At 39.3% G+C, this 21,285-nt stretch overlaps 1 protein-coding gene across 6 annotated transcripts in view; it reads right to left on the reverse strand.

Moving 5' to 3' along the window:
• The window catches only part of SLC25A26 (solute carrier family 25 member 26), an 88,924-nt gene that overhangs the window by 59,495 nt on the left and 8,144 nt on the right, over positions 1-21,285 (reverse strand). For 5 of the 6 annotated variants that reach the window (XM_069811902.1, XM_069811901.1, XM_069811906.1 and 2 more), the window contains exons 4-5: positions 9,117-9,221; positions 7,652-7,699 (exon numbers count right to left, since the gene is read on the reverse strand). In XM_069811902.1, the coding sequence (XP_069668003.1) occupies positions 7,652-7,699; positions 9,117-9,221 (153 nt within the window). The remainder of the gene's footprint in view (positions 1-7,651; positions 7,700-9,116; positions 9,222-21,285) is intronic. The other variant, XM_069811904.1, reaches the window with a different exon arrangement.

Consider the following 21,285-nt stretch of genomic DNA (forward strand, 5'->3'; position numbering starts at 1 on the left):
TTAACTCTGTTTCTGGTTTTAGCAGATGTAGAGAAACTAGGTAACAGCAGTCCAAGTATGAAAACCAGATAATTGCTATTAATACTGACAGCAGCGTGATTCTGCCGGTGGAAGTCTTCCACTGTAAAAATCATGTTTTGGTCTACTTCAGGCAAGAATTTCATCCTTGAAAGACAGTCCTGTACTTTTAGAAAATTGCTAAATTGCTTGTTGTTCCAGACTGATCACACATATTTATAGGACTAGCTGCTTCAGAGAGTCAAGACCCTTGACAAGGTATTATTAAAAACAATACCACCTTTTTTACATGTACATGCATCCATATGTCTCTTTGTACAGGTTTTATATAAACAGATACACCACACGCACGTATCTTTTCAAGGTTAGAGAATTACCCACTGCAGCAGAGACATACAGAAATTGCTTCACCCACGAACGAAATGCAGTCTTCACCAGATACAGCCCCGCAACCCTTCAGCCATCTGCAGGATTACTCTACAACTTGGTAAAACAGGAAATCTTGTCTCCCACTGAGAACTACAAAAAAAAATTTAGACATACGAAATACAGTTGCCCATAGTGGAATGTAGCTGTGGAATTAAAGCTAAAAGCCACCACTCAGCCAAAAATTCCACAAATTTTTGTTTGACTCTTCCTTTTTACTTTTAAACAGTCACAAGTGTTAAAGCCAGCCAGATTTTACAGAAGTAGGCACAACTGTCTAATCCCATTAGACATGTAGGGGCTTCCCCTGACTTCAGTGTCATGCTATCAGGCTACAATGACTGAAGATTCAGTTACTCCATTAACTCTAATATCCTTAGTTTGCCCTGGAAAGCTGTTACTCCTCCAATGACACTATCAGATAGTTGTGGGGTTTTTTTTAAATATTCCTTGTAATCACTTTTATTTGTTACTTACTACTTCTGCTATTCTAAGCCTTTTCTCCTCCTTTTACAATGAGGACTATCTCTTGGTGCCTGTCCTCCTCCTTGTTACAGTCCTACCTTCTCAGCAGGGAAAGGGATACTTTTTGTGTGTTCTCCTTCACCAGGGATTTGCAACCCCTTCCTGATACTTTGTCACAGATCATTTTATTTAGGTGGGGAAACAGAATGGGGAAATTCATGTTCTCCACTGGAGATAGCATGTGGAATGTGCTCTTCAAACCATTGTGAAACATGTAAAAAAATCAACAGCAACCAATGTAAAGAATAAAGTTCTTGGGTTATTTAAAATTAAAAAAAAAAACCAACCAAAAACACAACAAAGAAACAAAAATATCACAGCATGAAGAAAACCAGAACAAAGTTCGGCATTTTCTTCTTCCCAGCTTGTTCTTGCCCACAGTTTTGCTACTGACCCACAAAACACATTCCTACACCATGAATGCTGCAGAAAATCACTTGCAAAAATGCTGTAGTAAGTTGCTTAGGGAATGTATGGAAATAGTATCTCAATTTCAAGCATGCAGTAGAATACGCTTCCTGCAAGACTCTGCTTGCATACACATTCATTTGGAAAGAATCTGCATTATCAAATCACATAGGCCATTTTTAGTGCACATAGTTTTCAAAGTGTTTTTTCTGTTCAAAGACCCCAGATGCAAGGCTGTAGTTTTCAAAATACAGAAACACTCTGCATATATGAAATTCTTTTCATCTGAAGATATCCACTGATGTCAGACAAATGCAATAATTGTATGCTCCACTGGTAAACTGCAAATTGATGGCAGCAAGGATGGCTGCATTCCGCTTCTAAGCAGTATATATGAATATTGCACCTAGCCTGAGAGAGTGTTCAACCGGAAAATCTGAGATCATTGCACATGTTTGACCAAAAGACACCCCCAACTTCAAGAAGGAATTTGCTTTAAGTCTCCGTCTACCCTGGCCAGTTTATTTGCCATTCAGGCATGTCACAAAACCTATTTCCCACAACTAGTAAATTAGAAAAAACAGGGTTATTTTGTGGTCTGTAAAAGTCATTTATAAGTGCTTTTTGAGATCTCCATTTTCATTTCCAAGTACTATTCCAGTGTTTGCAGGGAGAAGGTAATGATCATAACCTGCAACAGCAAAGGACAGTTACTCCTTTTGTCCATTTATCAGTGTCCCAGGTCACCAGCTAAGATGTGCCTGAGCCCTTATCCCAGAGCATGGACTTGTCTCCTGTTCTTACCCACAAGAATTACCTTTAACCCTTATACACCTTTCAAAATGAAAATCCCTTGAATATAGGTATCTAGAAGGATACAAGTGTACAAGTGATACAAGAGCTGATACAACTCCAGTGATAAGCTTTCCAAGACAGAATAGTGTTAAGGGGAGAGGGAGAAGCAGGGACTTATTTTTCAACTTTCCTCCCATTAATCATGTCACATAACTTCGGCACAGTTTTCCACATGGCAGGACTAGCTATTTAATCCATTTTACAGTTCCTATCCCTTTCATGAGACTGTTGTTGTTCTATATGGAAACACCTCAGCCGAAGAAATGCTGGTTGCTCAGTAGAAGCCTAAACCCCAGCGTTAAGAGATCCTGCCTGGCAAATTCCTAGTTAAACCTATCTAAAATTGCAAAATGAAATAAAACCAGCTCAGTTTTGTTACCAGAAGGTAACAAAAGACAGATACCGCACACATTTCATCAAGGAGGATGTTTATTTTTCCAAATATTAAGATAGTGTCCTGTTTGTCTATTCTATCGACATCTGCTCTGTAATACACAATGATAGAAGATCAAAGTTTTAATTGTGCAAGTAAAAGAATATATTAATAACATTCTTTCTGTCCTGCAGCAACAGAGATAAACTTAAAAAAAACCTCTAACAGTTAAGAGAACAGGATATTTATATAAAGATGTCCTAACAAAAGAAAAGCATGCAAAACTACCTCTAGCAGATAAACAAACTAGGCTCCCTGTTTGCAGACTGTTCCCGATCAAGCTCAGCCCTCAGAGATCCCCTCCCTCCCTCAGTCAACAGGGACAACATATCTCAGCTGGGTTTCACATTTTTATACCAACCCTTCTCAGCATCCTTTGTTCACTGACCCTTTAAATTCAGGAAAATGCAGCAGGCATGCCTTTAGATTCCCTCTCCTAGGCAGTAAGTCATTTAAGAAGGGATTTTTTTGTTGGTCTTTTTTTCTGCTAACTCCTTCATCTGCATAGGCTGCACTGCGTATCCTCCATACCCCTTTTGATATACACATTGTAACAGGACGCTAGTTCTACAGCATACATACAACAAACAGTACCTCCTCCTGAAGAGACATTATTACTTCTTGGGTTTCTGAGATTGGGAAGAGCCTGAATTTGTTGCCTGTTTGTCACACTGCTGCCACTCATTAATGCAACAGCATACTTTGAACTAGCTGTTCTTCTTCTCCCCAAAATGAATATAGCATGGAGTGCTCTCTCCCTCCCAAGACAGCAGTAGCTGCCTTTATCCACTTAGGGCTCCAACTTCCATACACTGAAGAGAAAAAAAAACAAACAAGAAAACCCCAAACCAACCCAGAACTGTACTAACTTAAAAAACTAGGGCTCCCAAAAGTGATGACTAGGCTACCTCACTGAGGGTAAGATCAATAGCATGCTGTACAAGAGTGGGTTCAGATTTATCAGTAGTTTTCTTTCAATTTCAGAGCTCCGAGACGAGTTCTTTTGTCAAGTAAAGCATCATTACCACCTCTACCTGAATGGAGGCCACCACAAGCAGAGAGCCCAAATTGTCTCAGAAAAGTCTATGAGGCAACACAGAAGACAAGCTTATTCAGGGCTACCTGCACAGCAAAGACTGATGTCTGAAAGCGATTCTCGGTCTCCTTTAAAGACATCTGTGAACTACAAAGAGCCAGTCATCCTCCATCCTCTTTGTCTTTAAGGAAGCGTTTAATATTCATTTTAGCTCCTTTTGAATCTACTTCTGGGCTAGGGCCCAGTCCATCTGCAATATTTTTAAAAGTGACAAATTAGATTAAAAACACACAGAACACCCACTCAGTTCTTCCAAATTATGGTAACTCACAACAGAAGGGACACTACAGTTAACCGTGGCACTGCTTGTGCGAAGCTGCAACCTGCACACAGACACACAGAGGGTGAAGTCAGTCATTGTACAGCGAGTTATTGTACACAGGGAAACTGGACAAGGCACTTCCTTTTCTTTTGTGTTGTCTTAAAGGATGTTATTATGAATGAGAAGACATCTGCTAGAGTCCTGTAACATTAATGGTAATGGAAAAGCTCCAACGAGAACTCAGGGGTTTCTCTCTTTTTCCCATGAACTGAACATTATGGAATTTTAACAGATGTTCTACTTGGTCATAGTTAATAAAATGAATTATGCAGGAATTAAAAATCTGTCTCCATTTGCTTATATAAGATCTCAGCAGCAGAACTACATTCCTATTAAGAAATTCTAGAGGATTTACAGTGGATTTATAGTCTGCTCCTGTCTTGTTATAAGATAGCTGGAGATTTTACAAATGAACTTCTCTCTGTTGTGGAAAACATGAATAAATTTACCTGTTTATTGACTGTTCTTAGTAGCATGATCCAGTTTCCACACCAATGCACACTGGTACACTACCACCATAGGAAAGGACAATTCTCACTTAGATTTGCTTTGGAAGTGACATCATGGGAATTCCACATCATTTCACAGCCTCCAATTTCTGCCATCTATTCAAAATCTCATTCAGCAACCTAATAACCATACTCCCACTTTATGCTTTATGACAAAAGCTTTCCTCTTGGAGCATGGATGTCTCTTTTGGGCTACTACTGCCAACAGAATGATGCACTGTACCTCGCTTCCCTTTCGATTTTAGGATTAGTTCAGTATAACTACATCAAAGGAAGATGTAAAGACCAAAATGTAATGGAGATGTGAGAGAAGAGGCACCAAAAAGGAGGTAGGTAGAAGTCATAGCCAAAACTTCCAAGCATTGAGGTTCACTCAAAGTTATTTCCAAAAGCATTACATATTTAGCCATCGTCTTTCTCTTCTAATATTCATCTGTACAGAAAGTATTCTGATGAGAAGATAAAGGGGATAAGTGAAAGACTGAGAATCAAAAATGAAGGATGAAACAACTACCTTGCACCAAAACAGAAGCAGCAGCAGCAGATTACATCGAGCAGAATAAGGCTGTCTTGAAAAGATCTACTATGCTATAGTAAAAAGATGAGGTTTTAACATTGTACTCCCTTTATAAACAGACTCCTTGTCACTTAAGCCCAAGCAATTGGCAAGCATATCTCTGTCCAGGCACTGAAATCTGCTTTATGTAATATGCAAAAATTTATCCTGATGCAACAACTAAAATTAACCTTCCTTAAATTCTGGCTCAATAATTTTGCCAGCGCAAGAATATCATCATCAGAAAGGCATCAATATTCCTGCCTCTTTCAATTATTATGTTTTAAATGAAAAATCATGCATTGAAACCCCTCTATCCAAAAATCCCACTCCATGGTAACTAAACAAAGGGTTTTGTGTAAGTAAAGAACCAAAGCATGTAAAGAAACCTTTATACTTATAAAAGTCAGCTGGAATTAAACATCAGTCTATATGTGCTATGCAGCTACCTGGATTTGTCTGATAATGAATTAATATAGATTTTTATCTGAAAATAAAGACTTTCCCTAAAGGAAGAAGTGTACTTAAAGAGAAGGGAAAATACCAAGATTAAATGTCAGGCTTACAACAGTTCCAGCTGAAGGTTCAATACACTGTTCTTATTTGAGTGGACATTGCTTTACAATATTGAGTGTCAGAAAAATGCAACAGTCTTAACAGTGTTAAATTCAAAGAATCTTTTTTTTTTTTTAAACATCACCTATGATTTGTTTCATTTTGAAAAGAAAGCACATTTCATTTGGTAATCATTTATTTCTCATTCTATTGGACAGATTCTCCCAAAAAGCAATACTTCAACTGAAATCAGTTCTGAAGGATCTTTTATGAGTATACATAATGGAGAGGACCCCCATTAAATTTCCAACAAAGTGCTGCCATTTTGAGTAAACAAAGTTATCTCAGCGGGGTCACACACTATGCCATGAATATGGTCTGCAAATTAATTACCACCCTGACATATGTCAAAACAAATTTTAAGGAGAATAGCACCCAGTAATAACCATGTGTTTTATCTACCTGTTAGTATGCAAAATCTGTATTCAATGCGATCTAAATTTATTCATTTATTCAGAACCCCTCAGAGAAATCAAAATGATTCGTTGGCCTTTTTTGCCTGTCTCCAAATGAAATCTGAGTGAATAACATGTGTTTAGTGAGCCAGAAAATAAGTACAGCACGAAGCTATGGTGGGGGTTACGTTTCAGAAAAGCAGGTGTCATCTCTGCACAAATAACTAATTTTTTAAACACTCAAAACTGCTAAAATAGACTGCAGTGCATTACCATTTGTCAGCACTTTAGGTACACTAAATTTGGTATTTCTTATTTTAGGCAATATCTATCTTTACTCCGTAATTGTAACAAGAGCTGGCTAACATAACTGTTCTAAAAACAGTTTTCAGCATGAAGAAAGGCTTTTAAAAGCAAAGCTATTGAATGAAGGGTAAAAAAGCCTCTGCAACTGGCTTCATTATCAATGGCAACACAACCAACAGATCTGATCCTGTGTTTAAAAAACAAAAGCAGCAAAGATCCAAACCTAGTTTACTCAGTTGAGTTATATAAGGAGAGGACAAACCCACACATATCACATTGAACACAGTACGTAAAGAACCCTTCCTGGACAACAGCTGTTACATTTTCATAGGAATAGAGCCTCGTCTCTTATTTGAAGTACTCATGGTGCAACTTATGCTTTGTCAAAAGATGACCTCCTGGGATCTGATTCTAAAACAGTTTTAGACTGGGAGTTCATCAGTATGTTTTTCTACTTCTTTTATAATCTGCCTTCGGTTCACACAGCGTATCAAACACTTCCATGACACTAATCCTGTAATTCACAGTACGTTTATGAAGAGATTTTAGTTTAGGAACTATTTTCTGGCAAGCCGGCCAAAATATTTTTAGCTCCAGTTTTTTTCCCCGACAGTGAAGTACTTCTGATTTAGAGTTAAGTAATGCCATATCATGTCTACAGACTGGATGACTAAATGCATTTCTTTCACACATAAAAAGAGAGCGAGCAAGCACAACCGTCCCTATATACAGATGACAGATAATCTCTTGGCATCTGCTGACAAATATATTTAAAGAAAGCCTAAATCTGTCTGTGCCAAACTTGGCCTGATGCCACCAGTTCACCATTGTTGGCATACATACTTCACATGATGCAATCACAAGACCTGAGGAAGTTTCCAGTACTTTATTTTATGGTTTTCATCATGTTAACATATACATTTCCATCTTTTTACAATTTAGCAGCAACAGAACTGAAAGACAGGATGGTAGATGACTTTCTGCATGTATCACAGTTTTCTCAGTGCACATTATCAGTATTCTATTTAAATTACAGACTAGTAACTTAGCTAGAATGAAATATGCTAGGATTTAGAGCTTATGGTTAGAGCAATTGATCTCAGTTGTACTACTATCTCTTATTAGAAAACAAAGTGAGGCAAAAGAATCAATTAAAAAAAAAAGTGAGAGAAAGACAAGTGTTTTACCTCTCTTAATACTGTGCTTTTATAACCCCGATAAAGTCCTTGAATACCCTGTAAACCAATAAAAGAAAGCATCAGCTATAGGGAATTAGTTTGCCAAAGACCACAATTTATCGGTGATTACGAGGCAAGCATTACAGCCTTACTGAGTGTCAGACCTGAACTTCTTGCAAATTGACTACATTGATTATAACATTGTATACTGTATTCCATGATTTACAAGCCGGAGGGTTTTATTTCAAAGATCATTTAACCACTGTTCAGACTAATCAGTTATAGAGAAGAAAATATACCTTACAGCAAGAAGGCACAGAAACACATTACTTCAAATTCTACTTGCCCAATATTTTGGTCTAGAAGTATCCACTATCCCATAAATATTTTGAAACTACTGCTCTTCTGTTTAAATAGCCCATGCAAAATGAACCCATAAGATGACAGCTTCCTTTGTCCACCTTTTTAGCCTTGATTCAGAGCTTTTATCAAGACAAATATTTTGTAGTTTTAACCAGCTGAAAACATTCAAAACAATTAAAATTTGATTTTATAGAGTATATAAAATTATGTTTAATATCTTATAGGACAATATATTCCAGACTTTGTCAAGTCTTACTGTTCTCTGGCCAGCTACAAAGAAGGGGAAAAACACATGGTTTTGAGAACACCAGCTTTTAGAGCAGAATGACTAAGTCACAGAATGAAGTTCCAACAACCCTCTTACGCAGGGTTATCACAATAGTTTTAATTTACAAGCAAATAAAAAAGAAGTGGATCATTTAGAGGTCATATTTATGTCTTCTTTTTCCTGGCTTTTACACACAGAAATGTATATAATATTTTTCCCCACAGTGTTTTCAGGAGACACTTTTCTCTTATGGAATACAACTTGAAAAACACCCCTTGTGAGACTCAGTAAAAACAGTGGTGAACGGGTTTTTACAGGAAGGAACAGCATAACCACAATAAAGATTACAAAAGACCTTATTTTTCAAAAGCTACCAATACTGGATGAGCACTCATTTCCAGAGCTCCTACAGAGCCTCCCTGAAATGGTGCCTTTAGGACATCCCCTCCAATGCCTCCTTCAAAAGTTGGAAACCATTCAACAAACTCTAGATACAGAGACTCAATGTTTTGTTGTCCCAGAGAAGGACTGTTTGCATAAATACAGCAGAGCTTTGGAAACTGGAAAGCTAAATCCTTTTCTTCTTTTTTTTAAAAGTAGGTATCCCATATAAAAGGTGGAGAAAAAAGTTTAGAGTGTGCATGTAAGTGCATGCACATGGGAGAGGTGGGGGCTTGGTTTCCTTAAGTATAACATGCCAATCGCTTTTAACAACAGAATAATAGATGGGAAAGTGCTGGGAGAGCACAGAACTGGAATAAAGTTGTAGGAATGCTTCTGGACATGTATGGCACCGAGTGGGAAGAATGAAGCAACTTCTTTGAAATTTTGTTCTGAACTCACCTCATGATACAAGGTGTGGGAGAGAATCCGGAGGGTACTTGAGGAAGGAGAAACCTGGGCCCTTTGCTTGACAACCTCAGATGGAACCCGTATGAGGCATGCAACCTGCAAAAGAACCGTATATTCAGAGAGCAATTCCTTTTGCTGCCTTACTTTTCATAGAACAGACACGTTTGGAGATTGTTCCAAGTACAGAAAGCTGAGAAATGAGGAAATAATTTTTGTAATTATAGGAGTTGAACTTAAAAGCTGTTTATGAGCAGCTTATGTATTTGCTCTTAGAGCTACGTACTTCCTGAACACAAAATTATACTAACAGAAAAATGGAAGTACCCTTGAAATTTTACCTTCCAAACCAGAAGTAGATTTAGGTGGGGAAAATCACTGATGAAACAAAATTTTGTAGCCATCCTGTCTTTTTGCAGCCACGGGTTTTTTTTTCCCCCCACTTTCACAGATCGAAACTGGAGATTCAGGACTTGAAGAACAAAATTCTTTCCTAGGTAGTTCCTTTGTGCCCTCTAGTGACTGACAGCAAGAGACACTCTGGTTAGCTTTAGATGCACACAATATATTCAAGGTTTACCTTAAAACACACACTAGATTTCATTCAAGGTGAAGCATCAGATTGATTCTTTCCTACACAATTCATTTACTAGGCAAGAAAGTCCCCTGCAGCTGGATGTAATAATGTGGCTGCCACTTTTCTGAAAAAGCCAGACCTGGCTTTAAAACATTCACCTGCCACTTCAGCTTCAGGTAGGAGTTAAGCTTGTGTGCACATAATTTTGAAGAATGAGGATCCTGAAGCGTCAGAGCGTTACAAGCCTCTCATCCTTCTAGAAAGTGCCTGTTTATCAGCACTTAAACTTTTAAGAGTTTGTCTTCTGTTGACCCCAGAGATACTTAAAGCAGTGCTGGGACTGGTGGCAAAACACTGGAGACACTGTGGGCTTTTGCCAGATTTTTAGCCTTCCTCGATCCCATCCTGTGCTGGGCTCAGGAACACACTCCGGTTCCTAGATGTAAAGGTGATCCCCGAGTACTTCAAGGCAAGGGCAACCCAGGTGAAAGCTGTCCATCTGAAGTGGCAAACCAAGCTGCTAACTCAGAAACCCACGTGGGCCAAAGAAAGTTCCGGAATTCACTGCCAGATTGCACAGAAACAGTAACTTGGAGTGGTTATTTGTGGGTAAGGCAGTACAAGGTTTAAGTTCCATTTTCACAAAGAGACCAAGAAAAAGTCTGTTGCCCTGTTACATTCCTACAAGTTTACCAGACAACAATATCCAAAAGTCATTACAAACAGATCTAACTCCATGTGCTCTTCAATTCTCAGGGTCAAAAATAACAAGTGACCCCAATCTGTCAAGAAAATAAGAACTGTCAAGTTTTTTGATAGTTCAGCATAAATATTTATAGAACTTCATGCTTCATAACACTCCATGTCCTTATATTAGCTTTTTATTCCTTAAAAATATGGAGACAGGAGGAAAGCTTTAAAAAGGCTCGGATGAAAACAATCTAGTCAATCAAGACCAGACAAAGAGCACGGCGTGGCTTCCTGACATCTGGGGTGCTGCAGTTTTGGCAGGAGAAGGGTGGCTACAAAGTAATGTCTCCATTTCCCCCGGACTACTTGGGGTGCATTTCATTTCAAATTAACTTTGATGTTTCTCCCATTTGAATTTGCGCTTACAAGGGAGTCTGTGGCTGCACAAGAACAAAAACAGTGATTACGTTGTGCTGTTATGAAAGGAAATAAAGGTTCGTGTCACCCGGGCTGCGCTGTCAGATTGGCTCCATGGGGCACTTCTGGAACTAAAAAAAGCCACGAGCTGCCACTGCCAACATCAGACTGAACGGCGACATTTTCGCTGTGCACCTGAACTTACAGCGTATTACCTTATTTGTTCCTACATGTGTACCTTACTATCAATAACAATCCAAGCAGTCTTTTGATGTCAAACACAGGTCTCTAAAGGGAAGTATGCAAGATTAAGTTCACATGTATCTTATTATCCTACAAGGTTAAAAAAAAAAAAAGTAACAACCTAGGACAGATGGGTGCAGAAAAATTTCAATTCTATTACAGCCAGACCTCAATCACTGCAGCACCTTCCAGGTAACGCTGCCAAAGTTAAAAGAACACATCTCCACAGTTTGCTTTCTTAGCTAAATATGTTCTAGCAGCACCAGTGTGATAACACAGCACCAAGCGAATTCATACTTAAATTTTCAGACAACTGAAAGCTATAAGCAAATCGCATGAGCAAGGGTAAAAGATACAACTGTGCAGCTGCTCCGCAGTAACTGTCCACGCATCTGTTTTTACCTGCATCGACTACTAGATAAATAAACATGGAAGACAGACAATAATGTGACCTCACACAATGGAAGCCCATTCACCTCCCTAATTGCCAAGATCCCAGGAAGAAATTGCTTTTTAATCTCTTGGCTGTTCACACAGATGTAGCCTGTTGCTTGCCACAGAAGAGCACAATACAGCCTGCCAAACTCAGGCCACTCCTCATGCATCCTACCTGTCTTGGGGATGACCTTGTGGCAAATTAGCTCTGTCAAACATCTGCACAGCCAGCCATGGAGAGGGTAGGGCAGAGGGCCCTCAGCTACCTCAGCCAACATTAAGGCATCGGACAACAGCACTGTGTTGCTAGAGGCCATGCTCATTTTTCCAAACAAGCTCTGGAGCCAGGAGTTATTCCCATCTTTTGATGGAAGGAGAAAGACAAAATCAAGATCCTACAGACCAAGTTCAGGGGAAAAATGGGTGCTGCCCTATAAGCTCCTTCGGTATTTACCAGGTCAGGTAATACAATTCTCCAGTTTTCAGACTTTCTCCACCATGTCAATGCACATGTATACATACCATAAGGGCAGGAATACACTAACACTGAAACAAAAGGCTCAAGGATTTTTAGTTTTAAGCTTTAACAAAACCCAATTTTATAGCTACAAGCAAAGCTATTATTAGTTTACAGAGCAGGTATGCAGAAATGACAATATTAGCATCTATTATCTTTCCAGCCTTTTAATACTATAACCGACTCTGTAAAAAAAGAGTACTGAATCTCAAAATCCTTGTCTTAAATCATTACTGGAGTCACCCTTTGACCTGGTAATTAGACACAAACCTAAGTGCATTTTTAATTTACTGACTTGCATTAGCCAGTTAGGGACAAAAGCTAAAAATAGGTAAATGTTAACAAAATAGTCCTATGTATTGCTAAGACAGTATATCTTTCAATTAACTGAAGGTAATTTTTTTCCTCTGCCAGTTCAGGGAAAGGTGTTTTAACTTCTGGATACTCTTTGCATACATCAATGCTGCCATCTCCTGGTCAGATTCATGTTGGAACCAGACTTCCCTAGTTGTTCTGACCGATGTCTTGACTGGTCGTGAAGAATGACCAGTGCAATTAAAGTCTCAAAAGTGCCTTGAAGTCAACACAAAGTGTTTTTATATATACTGATTTAAACAGTTTGTTTCAGTATATCCGAAATCTGTTCCTACGTGGCTGTAGCTAACAGAAAATAAGGTCTGCTGCAAATAGCACTAGGAGCCTGCAGAAAGCCTTTTGCATGGGCTCACCTAAGTTTATTGGAAACACGTTATCTTAAAGCACTAACTTCTGCATGGGGGCCAATCCTACTTAAAGCTGGAGCAGCTGTTCAGAATTAGGCAGTACTCATCCAATTCCTCAGCATAAGGCTACCGAGCATTTTTCTCTAGACAATAACACAAGACACATAATAAAAAAGAACAAAGATGGGATAGCCCTGCTTATAAGGGGGTTCGGTGGAAGTAGGTCATCCAAGCCTTGATGATTCAATAGACAGGGAACTGCGAAACCTACAAGATATACACAGCTCACTGCTCATTCAGAGGAACCAGCAGCAAACACTGCCTACTGTGAAGATGGCTGAAGAAAACTCCCAACCAAAAGGAGATTTTTTTAATTTTTTTTTAATGATTTTGTGGTTAACGTGACAAAGAATCTGAAGTAGCTGTTTGGACTAGAAAGAACCCATTGCATTGCCACTGCAAATTCTGGAGTAAGCACTTATCTGCAAACCACTATGAATCACTTCTAGTTCACTAGCAGGTCCTTTGCTCCTCTGTCCAGTATGTTCTGCCCTTTAGGCAAAGCCAAACACTAGACAGTGAGAACATCTTCAGAAAAGAGCAAAACTCCTCCTGGTCTTCAGAGCTATATTATTGTCCAAATATTAACATATCCTATTTAGATTAACAGCCTTTTGCTTCCATCCTTTGTGCTCCAGGCTAACCATTTCTACATGACTGGTTTTATAGGATTTAGTAGAGAATCAAAGATAACGTGCATTTGTTTTTAGGCACCTGTATTACAGTTTGACCACAAACATTGCAGGCAGATATGTGCATCATATGTACCCAGAAACATGTGAAAGAGGACAGAGCATGAATTACAGTTGCTGTTAAGGGCTTATGCTGGGTATTTAAATTGGGTTGATGAATGGCAGGTTTTTCTCAGAACCAGGGACACAGCTGGTACAACACTATTACCAGCTTTGTACCTCTAAGGAGAGAAGCTTGAGAAAGCATTTCCTTATGCAGCTGGGCATGCACCTTGCACAGCTAATGATCTGAATCACAGTCTTAAAAGCTCCCACAACCATACAGTCTGAACACTTCTTATCTTTAGTAAGAGACAGATATTACCCATGCTCTTAGGACAGGCTACTGAAGAGCAAAGACTAAGAGCCCATTCTGTTAAGATGCAGGCACCTGATGTGCTCCTGGCTAACGAGCTGATCTATTCTGTGCACTAACCTGAGCTTGGGTGAGGATCAAAACCAAAGTTTTTCCAGTTAGTAATTAGCCAGCCATTCTGCTACAAGGCAGGAGAAGAGTAATCTGAGGACAGAGAACCATTCTGGAATACATTAGTGGCTTGTGATTTAGGAACCTGCTTCAGTGACTCTGAGCAAATCTCTGGCTTGCATAGCTAAGCCTGCTTTGAAAATTGGGTACAGAAACATGTGGTAAGCTCCAGAAAACTTTTCTGTGTTGCAGCTTTAAGCCCTTTAGAACAGTTTCTAAAGAATTTTAATTTTAAATTTCCCAAGCAGGAGGTTAGTTTTAATGACTTTATCTGTCTGAGTAGGCTGGGAAGCTTTAATTGATGTTCACCATATAAATATAATTTAATACTTAACACAGAACTAAAGAAACAAACCTGGGGAGAGTTACTCTTAAATGTCATTTGCATAAGTTTATTCTTAATCAAATAAGAATCTAATTTATGACACTATACAACTTTGTATCCAGAGAGCAGAGACTTTAAACTAAACCTCACAATACCTGTGCAAGATAATCACTAACCAATTCTGGAGAAAAAGCTGCTGCACAAAAATGACAACAAAGAGGCTATGAGTTATCAAAGGACATATGTTTAGGCTGCAGTCAATCTGGTAACAAAATCCTAAGCTCTCACCCTGTTCTTGAAGGTCAGAAGGATTGCCTGCTCCAACATAATGTAGAAAGAACAAGAGAAAAGGAGCAACCCTAAAACCCTGTTCAAAGATAAGAAGCAATAACAATGGGCTTGGTGTGTGTTTGTTTTTATTTGGAGCATACTCTTCATTAGCCCTGGCCATCCTCCTGCAGACAAAAGCTACCTTATAGCTCAGGTTTGGTTTGTTGTTGGTTTTCTTAAATATAAAAAAATGTTTCCTCCCAAAATAGGTTAATAAATATGACATAACCTGACCATCTCAATTTCTATGTCAGATGCTCCCTTCTAAGTAGGAAGTTACTATTTTTAATCTGAAACATGAAAAATGTCCTTTTCCATTCTTCAGGTAACGGAATGATTAAAATAATATGCAAGTCTAAAATTGAGAGATCTTAAATTGCACTGATTTCCTTTGGATCCTGAAGAAGAGGCCTCTTGGTTCAAGTCAGAGGCTCTCAACAAACCTTGAATTCAGCACTGCAGCTTTTCATGCCTCTCCAGACTCTGTAAGTTTATGTTTGGTTCTTCAGATCTCACTGGGATTCCCCTCTCCAACAGAAGAAAAAAAAATGAACTTTTTCAATGCAATATTGTGAGATTAGCACAGTATTTCATCCTCCAAATAGTTGTTTCTAAACTCTGGTCACGACTGTTGGATTGGGAATGTTAGATAGCAGGGGAAGTGGGGAACATGAGATGTATCTGTAGATGGAAGATGAACTGCCTCACCCTTTCCACCACCAGGAAAATTAATAGAAAAAAGAAGAAACATGAAATACACATTTGTCATTTAGTTTCATATTTTCTTTGAACAGAGAAGCCTGAACTGCTGCAATCATAGACCCATAACAGTTCAAACTCCAATAAACCTTCATCTAAATAATTGCTGCCCTTTTGACCAAGGCAGAACAAAAATACAAGTTTCTATGGTCTGTAATTTGCTGTGGGTCACAACTCAAGTTGTTAACAAGTCATTCCACACATGCCTGTCAGCAGGCTGTGCTACCTGCTAAAGCACAATTGAAGTGGACAATTAAAGCGTTAATACCTATTTTACTGAGGAAATTGTCTCCAGAGATGACAGAAACCACCCAATATATGTACAATCCACTGTAAGTTTCTGCTTTAAGTGCTAGCCCCAGAGAAAAAGTGTTCATCTTCAAAATAAAACCTCAGAATATGCTAATCTTATTTTCCCCTCCCACACAGCATGGATGTGCCCTTCCAGCATAGTTAAATTCAGTCCTGTGCAAAGCTGCTGGGGTCATGAACAGGTGACTCCACTCCTAATTTAAACCCCATGGAGAGAACAAGTTTTGACTAATGGGCTCTGGATGGGAAAGTTTAGACAATGCCAAGCTCTTTGTCCCATCTTTTCCTCTGACCGACACAATAGGGCCTTCATTAATTTAACTGCAGCTCCCCTGTATGCTGGCAGGAAACATTTCTTCAAAGAGCAATCTCACCCAGCAAGATCCCTCAGATCTCAGCACTTCCCAGAGCTTAAAAACATACTATTTCAGAGATGAGACCATTCATAGGGACCGAATGTCACAAGCATGTGGAAAAACAGAGCTTCTGCACAAATGTTTTCAACTTCCCCCAAGTTTCCACCTTAGATGACTTCACCTGGAATCTGCAGAGCTGTTTTGCAGGGTGTTGTTTCATCCTGTCATTGTCAAACCTAAGTCAGCTCCTAATTACTGCTTTCCAGAACTCCCTCCCTGCACCAGAGCATCATCTGCACCACCACACACTTCTTCCTTCACAATGGCCATCTTGGCTGAGCCTTTTCACCCCAGCTGCCTCCTTGTCCATCACTTCAGTAGTCCTCTCAACATGGGCTTCTGCCCCTCTCAGATTGCCTTCCCCATGTGTGGCTCTTCAAATGCCCAGCTACACACTCTACAACACTTGCTGTGGGTTCCCTGCCGACCTCTCCATCAGCCATATCAGATACACCTTGGAAAACTTTTGTCCTTGAACAGTGGAAATCCACGCTGAGTCCTCTTCACAGCAAGGAGAAACTGTTACCTCAATTATATCAGTTAATGGGCAAAGAACAGGGAAAGCCTGTGAAGCCGACAAGGCTGACACTAAACACTTTACAGAATTACTTCTCACCGCAGATGTTTCGAAAGTTTGTGTGCTTTGCATAATTAAATTGGTCTTTCAAAGTTTAATCAATGTAGTTTTCTTTCCTTTTTAAAACTAAACCTAAAATTTACTGAAAGTGGCTTGCTGTTATGCACATCTCTTTTGTACTCTAGCACAAGCTAAGTGTCCCACAGATTTTGAAGTTCCTCAGTACAGTCACAAGCAGTTAGTTTAAACTTGAGTGGCAAAAAAATCAGACAGCTGAATAGCTTTTGAAAAAAAAAAAAATCTTCCTTAACCTGGTTGATGCTTGAATCATAAATTACTACCACACTGAAACACAGAAAGTCTTAAAGCCAAAGAAGAGTAGACCCTTAATTCAACCTACAGAATTGTCTGCATGATCCAATCTATCCCATCAACTCTTCCACCACTGAGAGTCTGTTAGACTTATTTTAAAAGGCTTAAGAAACTAATCACATCCACCAGCCAAACTGTTCTTTCAGCAAAAGTAGCACGGTGCATCCCATCCAGCATAAAACTGTTTCCAAGGAGCCAAGAGGGGTCAGGCTGTGTTACAGGAGGACAAATGTTAATGAGATTCCAGGCAAGAGAACACAGGCAATATTTTCTGAAAACACATTAAGTCTCCTGTTGAAAGATGACTAGTATTTTACAATTTGCTCAGTCTCTTGGGGTTACATTGGCCCAGAACACGGAAATTTCAACTGCATTGTATTTTATCAAGTATTTTCCTTTAATTGATCCCTTACTCTTTCCTACAGCCTTTTCACTTAAAGAATTACAGGCTTGTCCACATATGGAGTTATTCAGAAATAGTTATTCCTGACAAGCCCTGTACAGAGCCTTACTTTGGAATAAACTTACCTTAAACCATCTCAGACAGTTCCAAAGCTGACTCTAGCAGAATACATTGCAAGCCAGGAAATCCATCAGGAAATACTTTTAAATTCTTTATTTCTCACTTATACTGTTTAACCCAAATTAGCTTTCCTCTATAGACACTCTGAGCTACAAATATTTCTACATCAGCTGAGTATCAGTCCTAGGATTGAAAGAAAAGAGATGACAACCATCAAGCTTCTACTCTTCACTGCAAAGTAACATGTCCTCCAAGCCCTGAATTGAGTAGATAACACAATGCAATCTAGGAAGGGCAGCTGATGAAGAAGAGGCAATACATGCAGTTAACATGGAGCATACAAGAGAAGATCAGTGCGGGGGGCTGGTTAGGTGTTCAACAGTTCTTAATTTGCTGTTTCAGCCTTTACTTGTATGATGAATTTGTTGGCAGCATTTGTGGATTCATGCCTCCATTCATCTTTATTTACAACCAGTTTTCAGCTGCAGCTCTAATTTCAGTTTCCATCCACTCTAACTATGCTCCTTCTCCACTAGTTCTTAATGGCAGCAGTCTCACCTTCACAACCATCTTCCAAACACCACTCAGCTATGCTTCTGCATAAGGATTTGGCAAAAATCCTGCAGCATCTGTATTACAGACCTGACCTCACCTAGATTAATTTATGAATATTTCAAAATCCACCACGATTAATTCAAAAGACCACCTACATTGCTGCACTCCCCACCATTGCTCATCTTGCCAGGGTCAGCACATTCCCCTTCTCAATGCCTATATGCATCCAGATATGAACAGCACAAAAGACACCTAAAATGACAGGCACTGATCAATGAAAATAACAAAAAAAGCTTAAGTACTGTGGAAGAGGTCCCATCAAACTTTGACTGCTGTCAGACTTTGGACACCACTTTGAATACTATGGTCTGCCAGCCCATACTACACTGGTTGAGACAAGACAGGATGCAAAGCAGAAAATGTGGTTTTTCGTTTTTTGAACAGTTTTGTCCATTTATTAGTTTTCTTAGAAAAGGGACAGTTAAAAATTCAAAGCTATTAGCCCAAAGTCTAGACACAGTAAGTACTAAATCACTTCTTTGTTGCAGCAGACAATTGTTGATTTAGAAGCAACTTTCTCTAGAGCGTCCAACTTGCCTGTTGAACTGAAAAGCTGCATCTTCCAACATGCAAGTTTTGGAGTTTCAAACAGCTGAAATCTTAACTCCATGTCTGATGTGAGCGGCTGTTTCATCTCTGTTAGACTGGGCTCCTGCAAGCTGATCTTCTAGGGTTTACAACACTGTAAAGCCCTCACCAATTATCCTGCTGCAGATTCTTTCATGATACTACTCTGTGGATTTGTCTGACTCAAGCTTCTGCCTTTTCCTCAGAACAGGCATTAATAGCAACTTTCTTCTCTGACCTAGCCAGTTACTCTCATGGAATTCATACCAACACACTTTTGGAGATTCCTGTTGTTCTATTAAACTGAAGCTAGCTAACTGTTTCGAAAGATACTGCCAGGGCAGAGGGAAAAAGGGGCCGATCTGTGGACAGAGACAGATAGACAACATGATGTTGTCCATCATGTCTAAAATGCCTTTTTTTTTTCCAGAAAAAAACCCAAAGCCTAAAATAATATAAAGCATGCACTTTCCTTCTTTATTTTAATTAAAAGCACACTCAAAATATCATTCTACAGAATCGTGATTTGTAAATTGTAAACTCACTTGCATTTGGGCTTGCTTCTTCTAAGAAACAAGTTAGGACTAGTAGTGAAAGCTAGCTGAATTCCCCAAAAGATAATTCCTGCATTAAGAAGCTTTCCTATTTGACACATCTCCACAGCAGATAAAAAAAATTCCCAAGTTATTAATATTGAGGGTCAGATGCTAATCACAGATGAACCACACACTTTGCTCTTATCACAAAAGTATCTAAAGTGGCAACACACTGGAATACACAAGTGAGCTTGGAATTTCACCTTGAAATACCTGTCCTCACCTTGCCCTGTGGAACCATATGATCCCTTCTCCCCAGTGAAGAGACAAACTTTCGGATGTTTCAATTAAAATTGGTTCAACATCCCTCCTTTCTCAAATTTTGGAAAAAAGCGTGAGGCTATGCCAAAATCCTTCTTGCTAAGGACAACCAATCCTATCATCTTCGAAGGGAGCAGTCCCTAACTAACCATTCAGACCTCAGAACACAGCCAGGGTTTCCATCTTTTCCTAGGAGGTCCGTGCTCCACCAAAGCCTAGTAGGTAGCCCGAGTTTTAGCATTCTTGCAGCCAGACCAGAAACACCTTTCTAGACCCATGAGCTTGTCCAGCTTTTATACAAGTCAAAGGACCACAGGGCGGAGACACTGAAGCAGAATGAAAACAAGCCAGATGAGGAACCTTAAGTATCATGGCTACATCAGCTTAAAATTTTGACAGGACAAACAAATGCAGGCACAGTGTCACTAATATGACTAGGCAGCTTTTAGGATCTCAGTTACTCTCTCCGTCTGGTGCTACCGCATACTCTGTAGACACACCACTTCACTGCAAGTAACCTGGAATCTGGCAGCCTTGGAGATGCACTGCACAGTGTCAACACATCTCCAGCACTGTAATCCTAAAGTACTCTGGAAACTTACACAAGGACAAAAGCAGCTCAATAACTTCAGCTGGTAATCTACTTCCAGAGCATGGCGATTACCGCTAGCTGCCAAAAGAACAGGACATCTACCTCCCACTGTGGTCCTCAGTCCTCCCCCACACTTTCTCTCACAAGTGAGCTGAAAGTCAAGGTAGCTTGCTTTCCTACAGAGTAGGAAAAAAAACCAAAACAAAAAACATTACCAAAAATAGCCAATCAAAAATAAAAGGCAGAAAGATAAAAATGAACATGATATTTACAAGCAACAGCCCAAAACTTTCACTAAATATCTTGCAACGCTCAGATCGTAACCATAACAATATCTAAGTAATAGATGGAAAAGGCTGGTGTCAGCTAGCTTCTCTAGAATGTGATCCAAACAACTTTATTCTCACCTCCACGGAAAAGCCAGCAGGATGTAAAACTAACTGTGCTGAATCCAACCACTTTGGCACTCATGAAGGAAACCTCATCGGTCAAACTGGGACAATCTTAAACTTGTCCCATAAAACCACGTTTGCAGGAGGCTGGTGGGGGAGGCCCAGAGGGGGACTTCTCTTTATCAAAGTTTCCTGTAATTAATTGTATACACAGTCATATTAAACTGACATAAAAAATTCTGTACAAATCAATCTGGAGCTGTACAATTAACTCTGGATCTGCAAGACACACCTGGTTACTATTTAAAATGGGCACTAGGAGGTTAAAAATACTGCTCCTTCTCAGAGTTACTTACACCGCCTTAGAATATTAAAAGTAAAATTTTAGAACATCTGGTTTTCCTTTCCACTCCCTATGATATCATGTTTTCCAAGCACATTTGGCAGCTCACTGTAAAGATACAGGCAGACTAAACATACAAGGCAATGTAGAGTCAAGATGAAAAATTCCAAACCCCTGGATGCAGTAAATGTTTCCTATCTCCAAATTTCAGTTACACAAGTGGTATAATAAGGGTTTTCCCCCCCTGGTAACTCATGTATTCTTCAACCTTCTTCTTCCTTGAAGAGATGAGATGATATACCAT

This window comes from Haliaeetus albicilla, chromosome 24 (genome assembly GCF_947461875.1).
Source record: "Haliaeetus albicilla chromosome 24, bHalAlb1.1, whole genome shotgun sequence".
NCBI lineage: Eukaryota > Metazoa > Chordata > Aves > Accipitriformes > Accipitridae > Haliaeetus > Haliaeetus albicilla.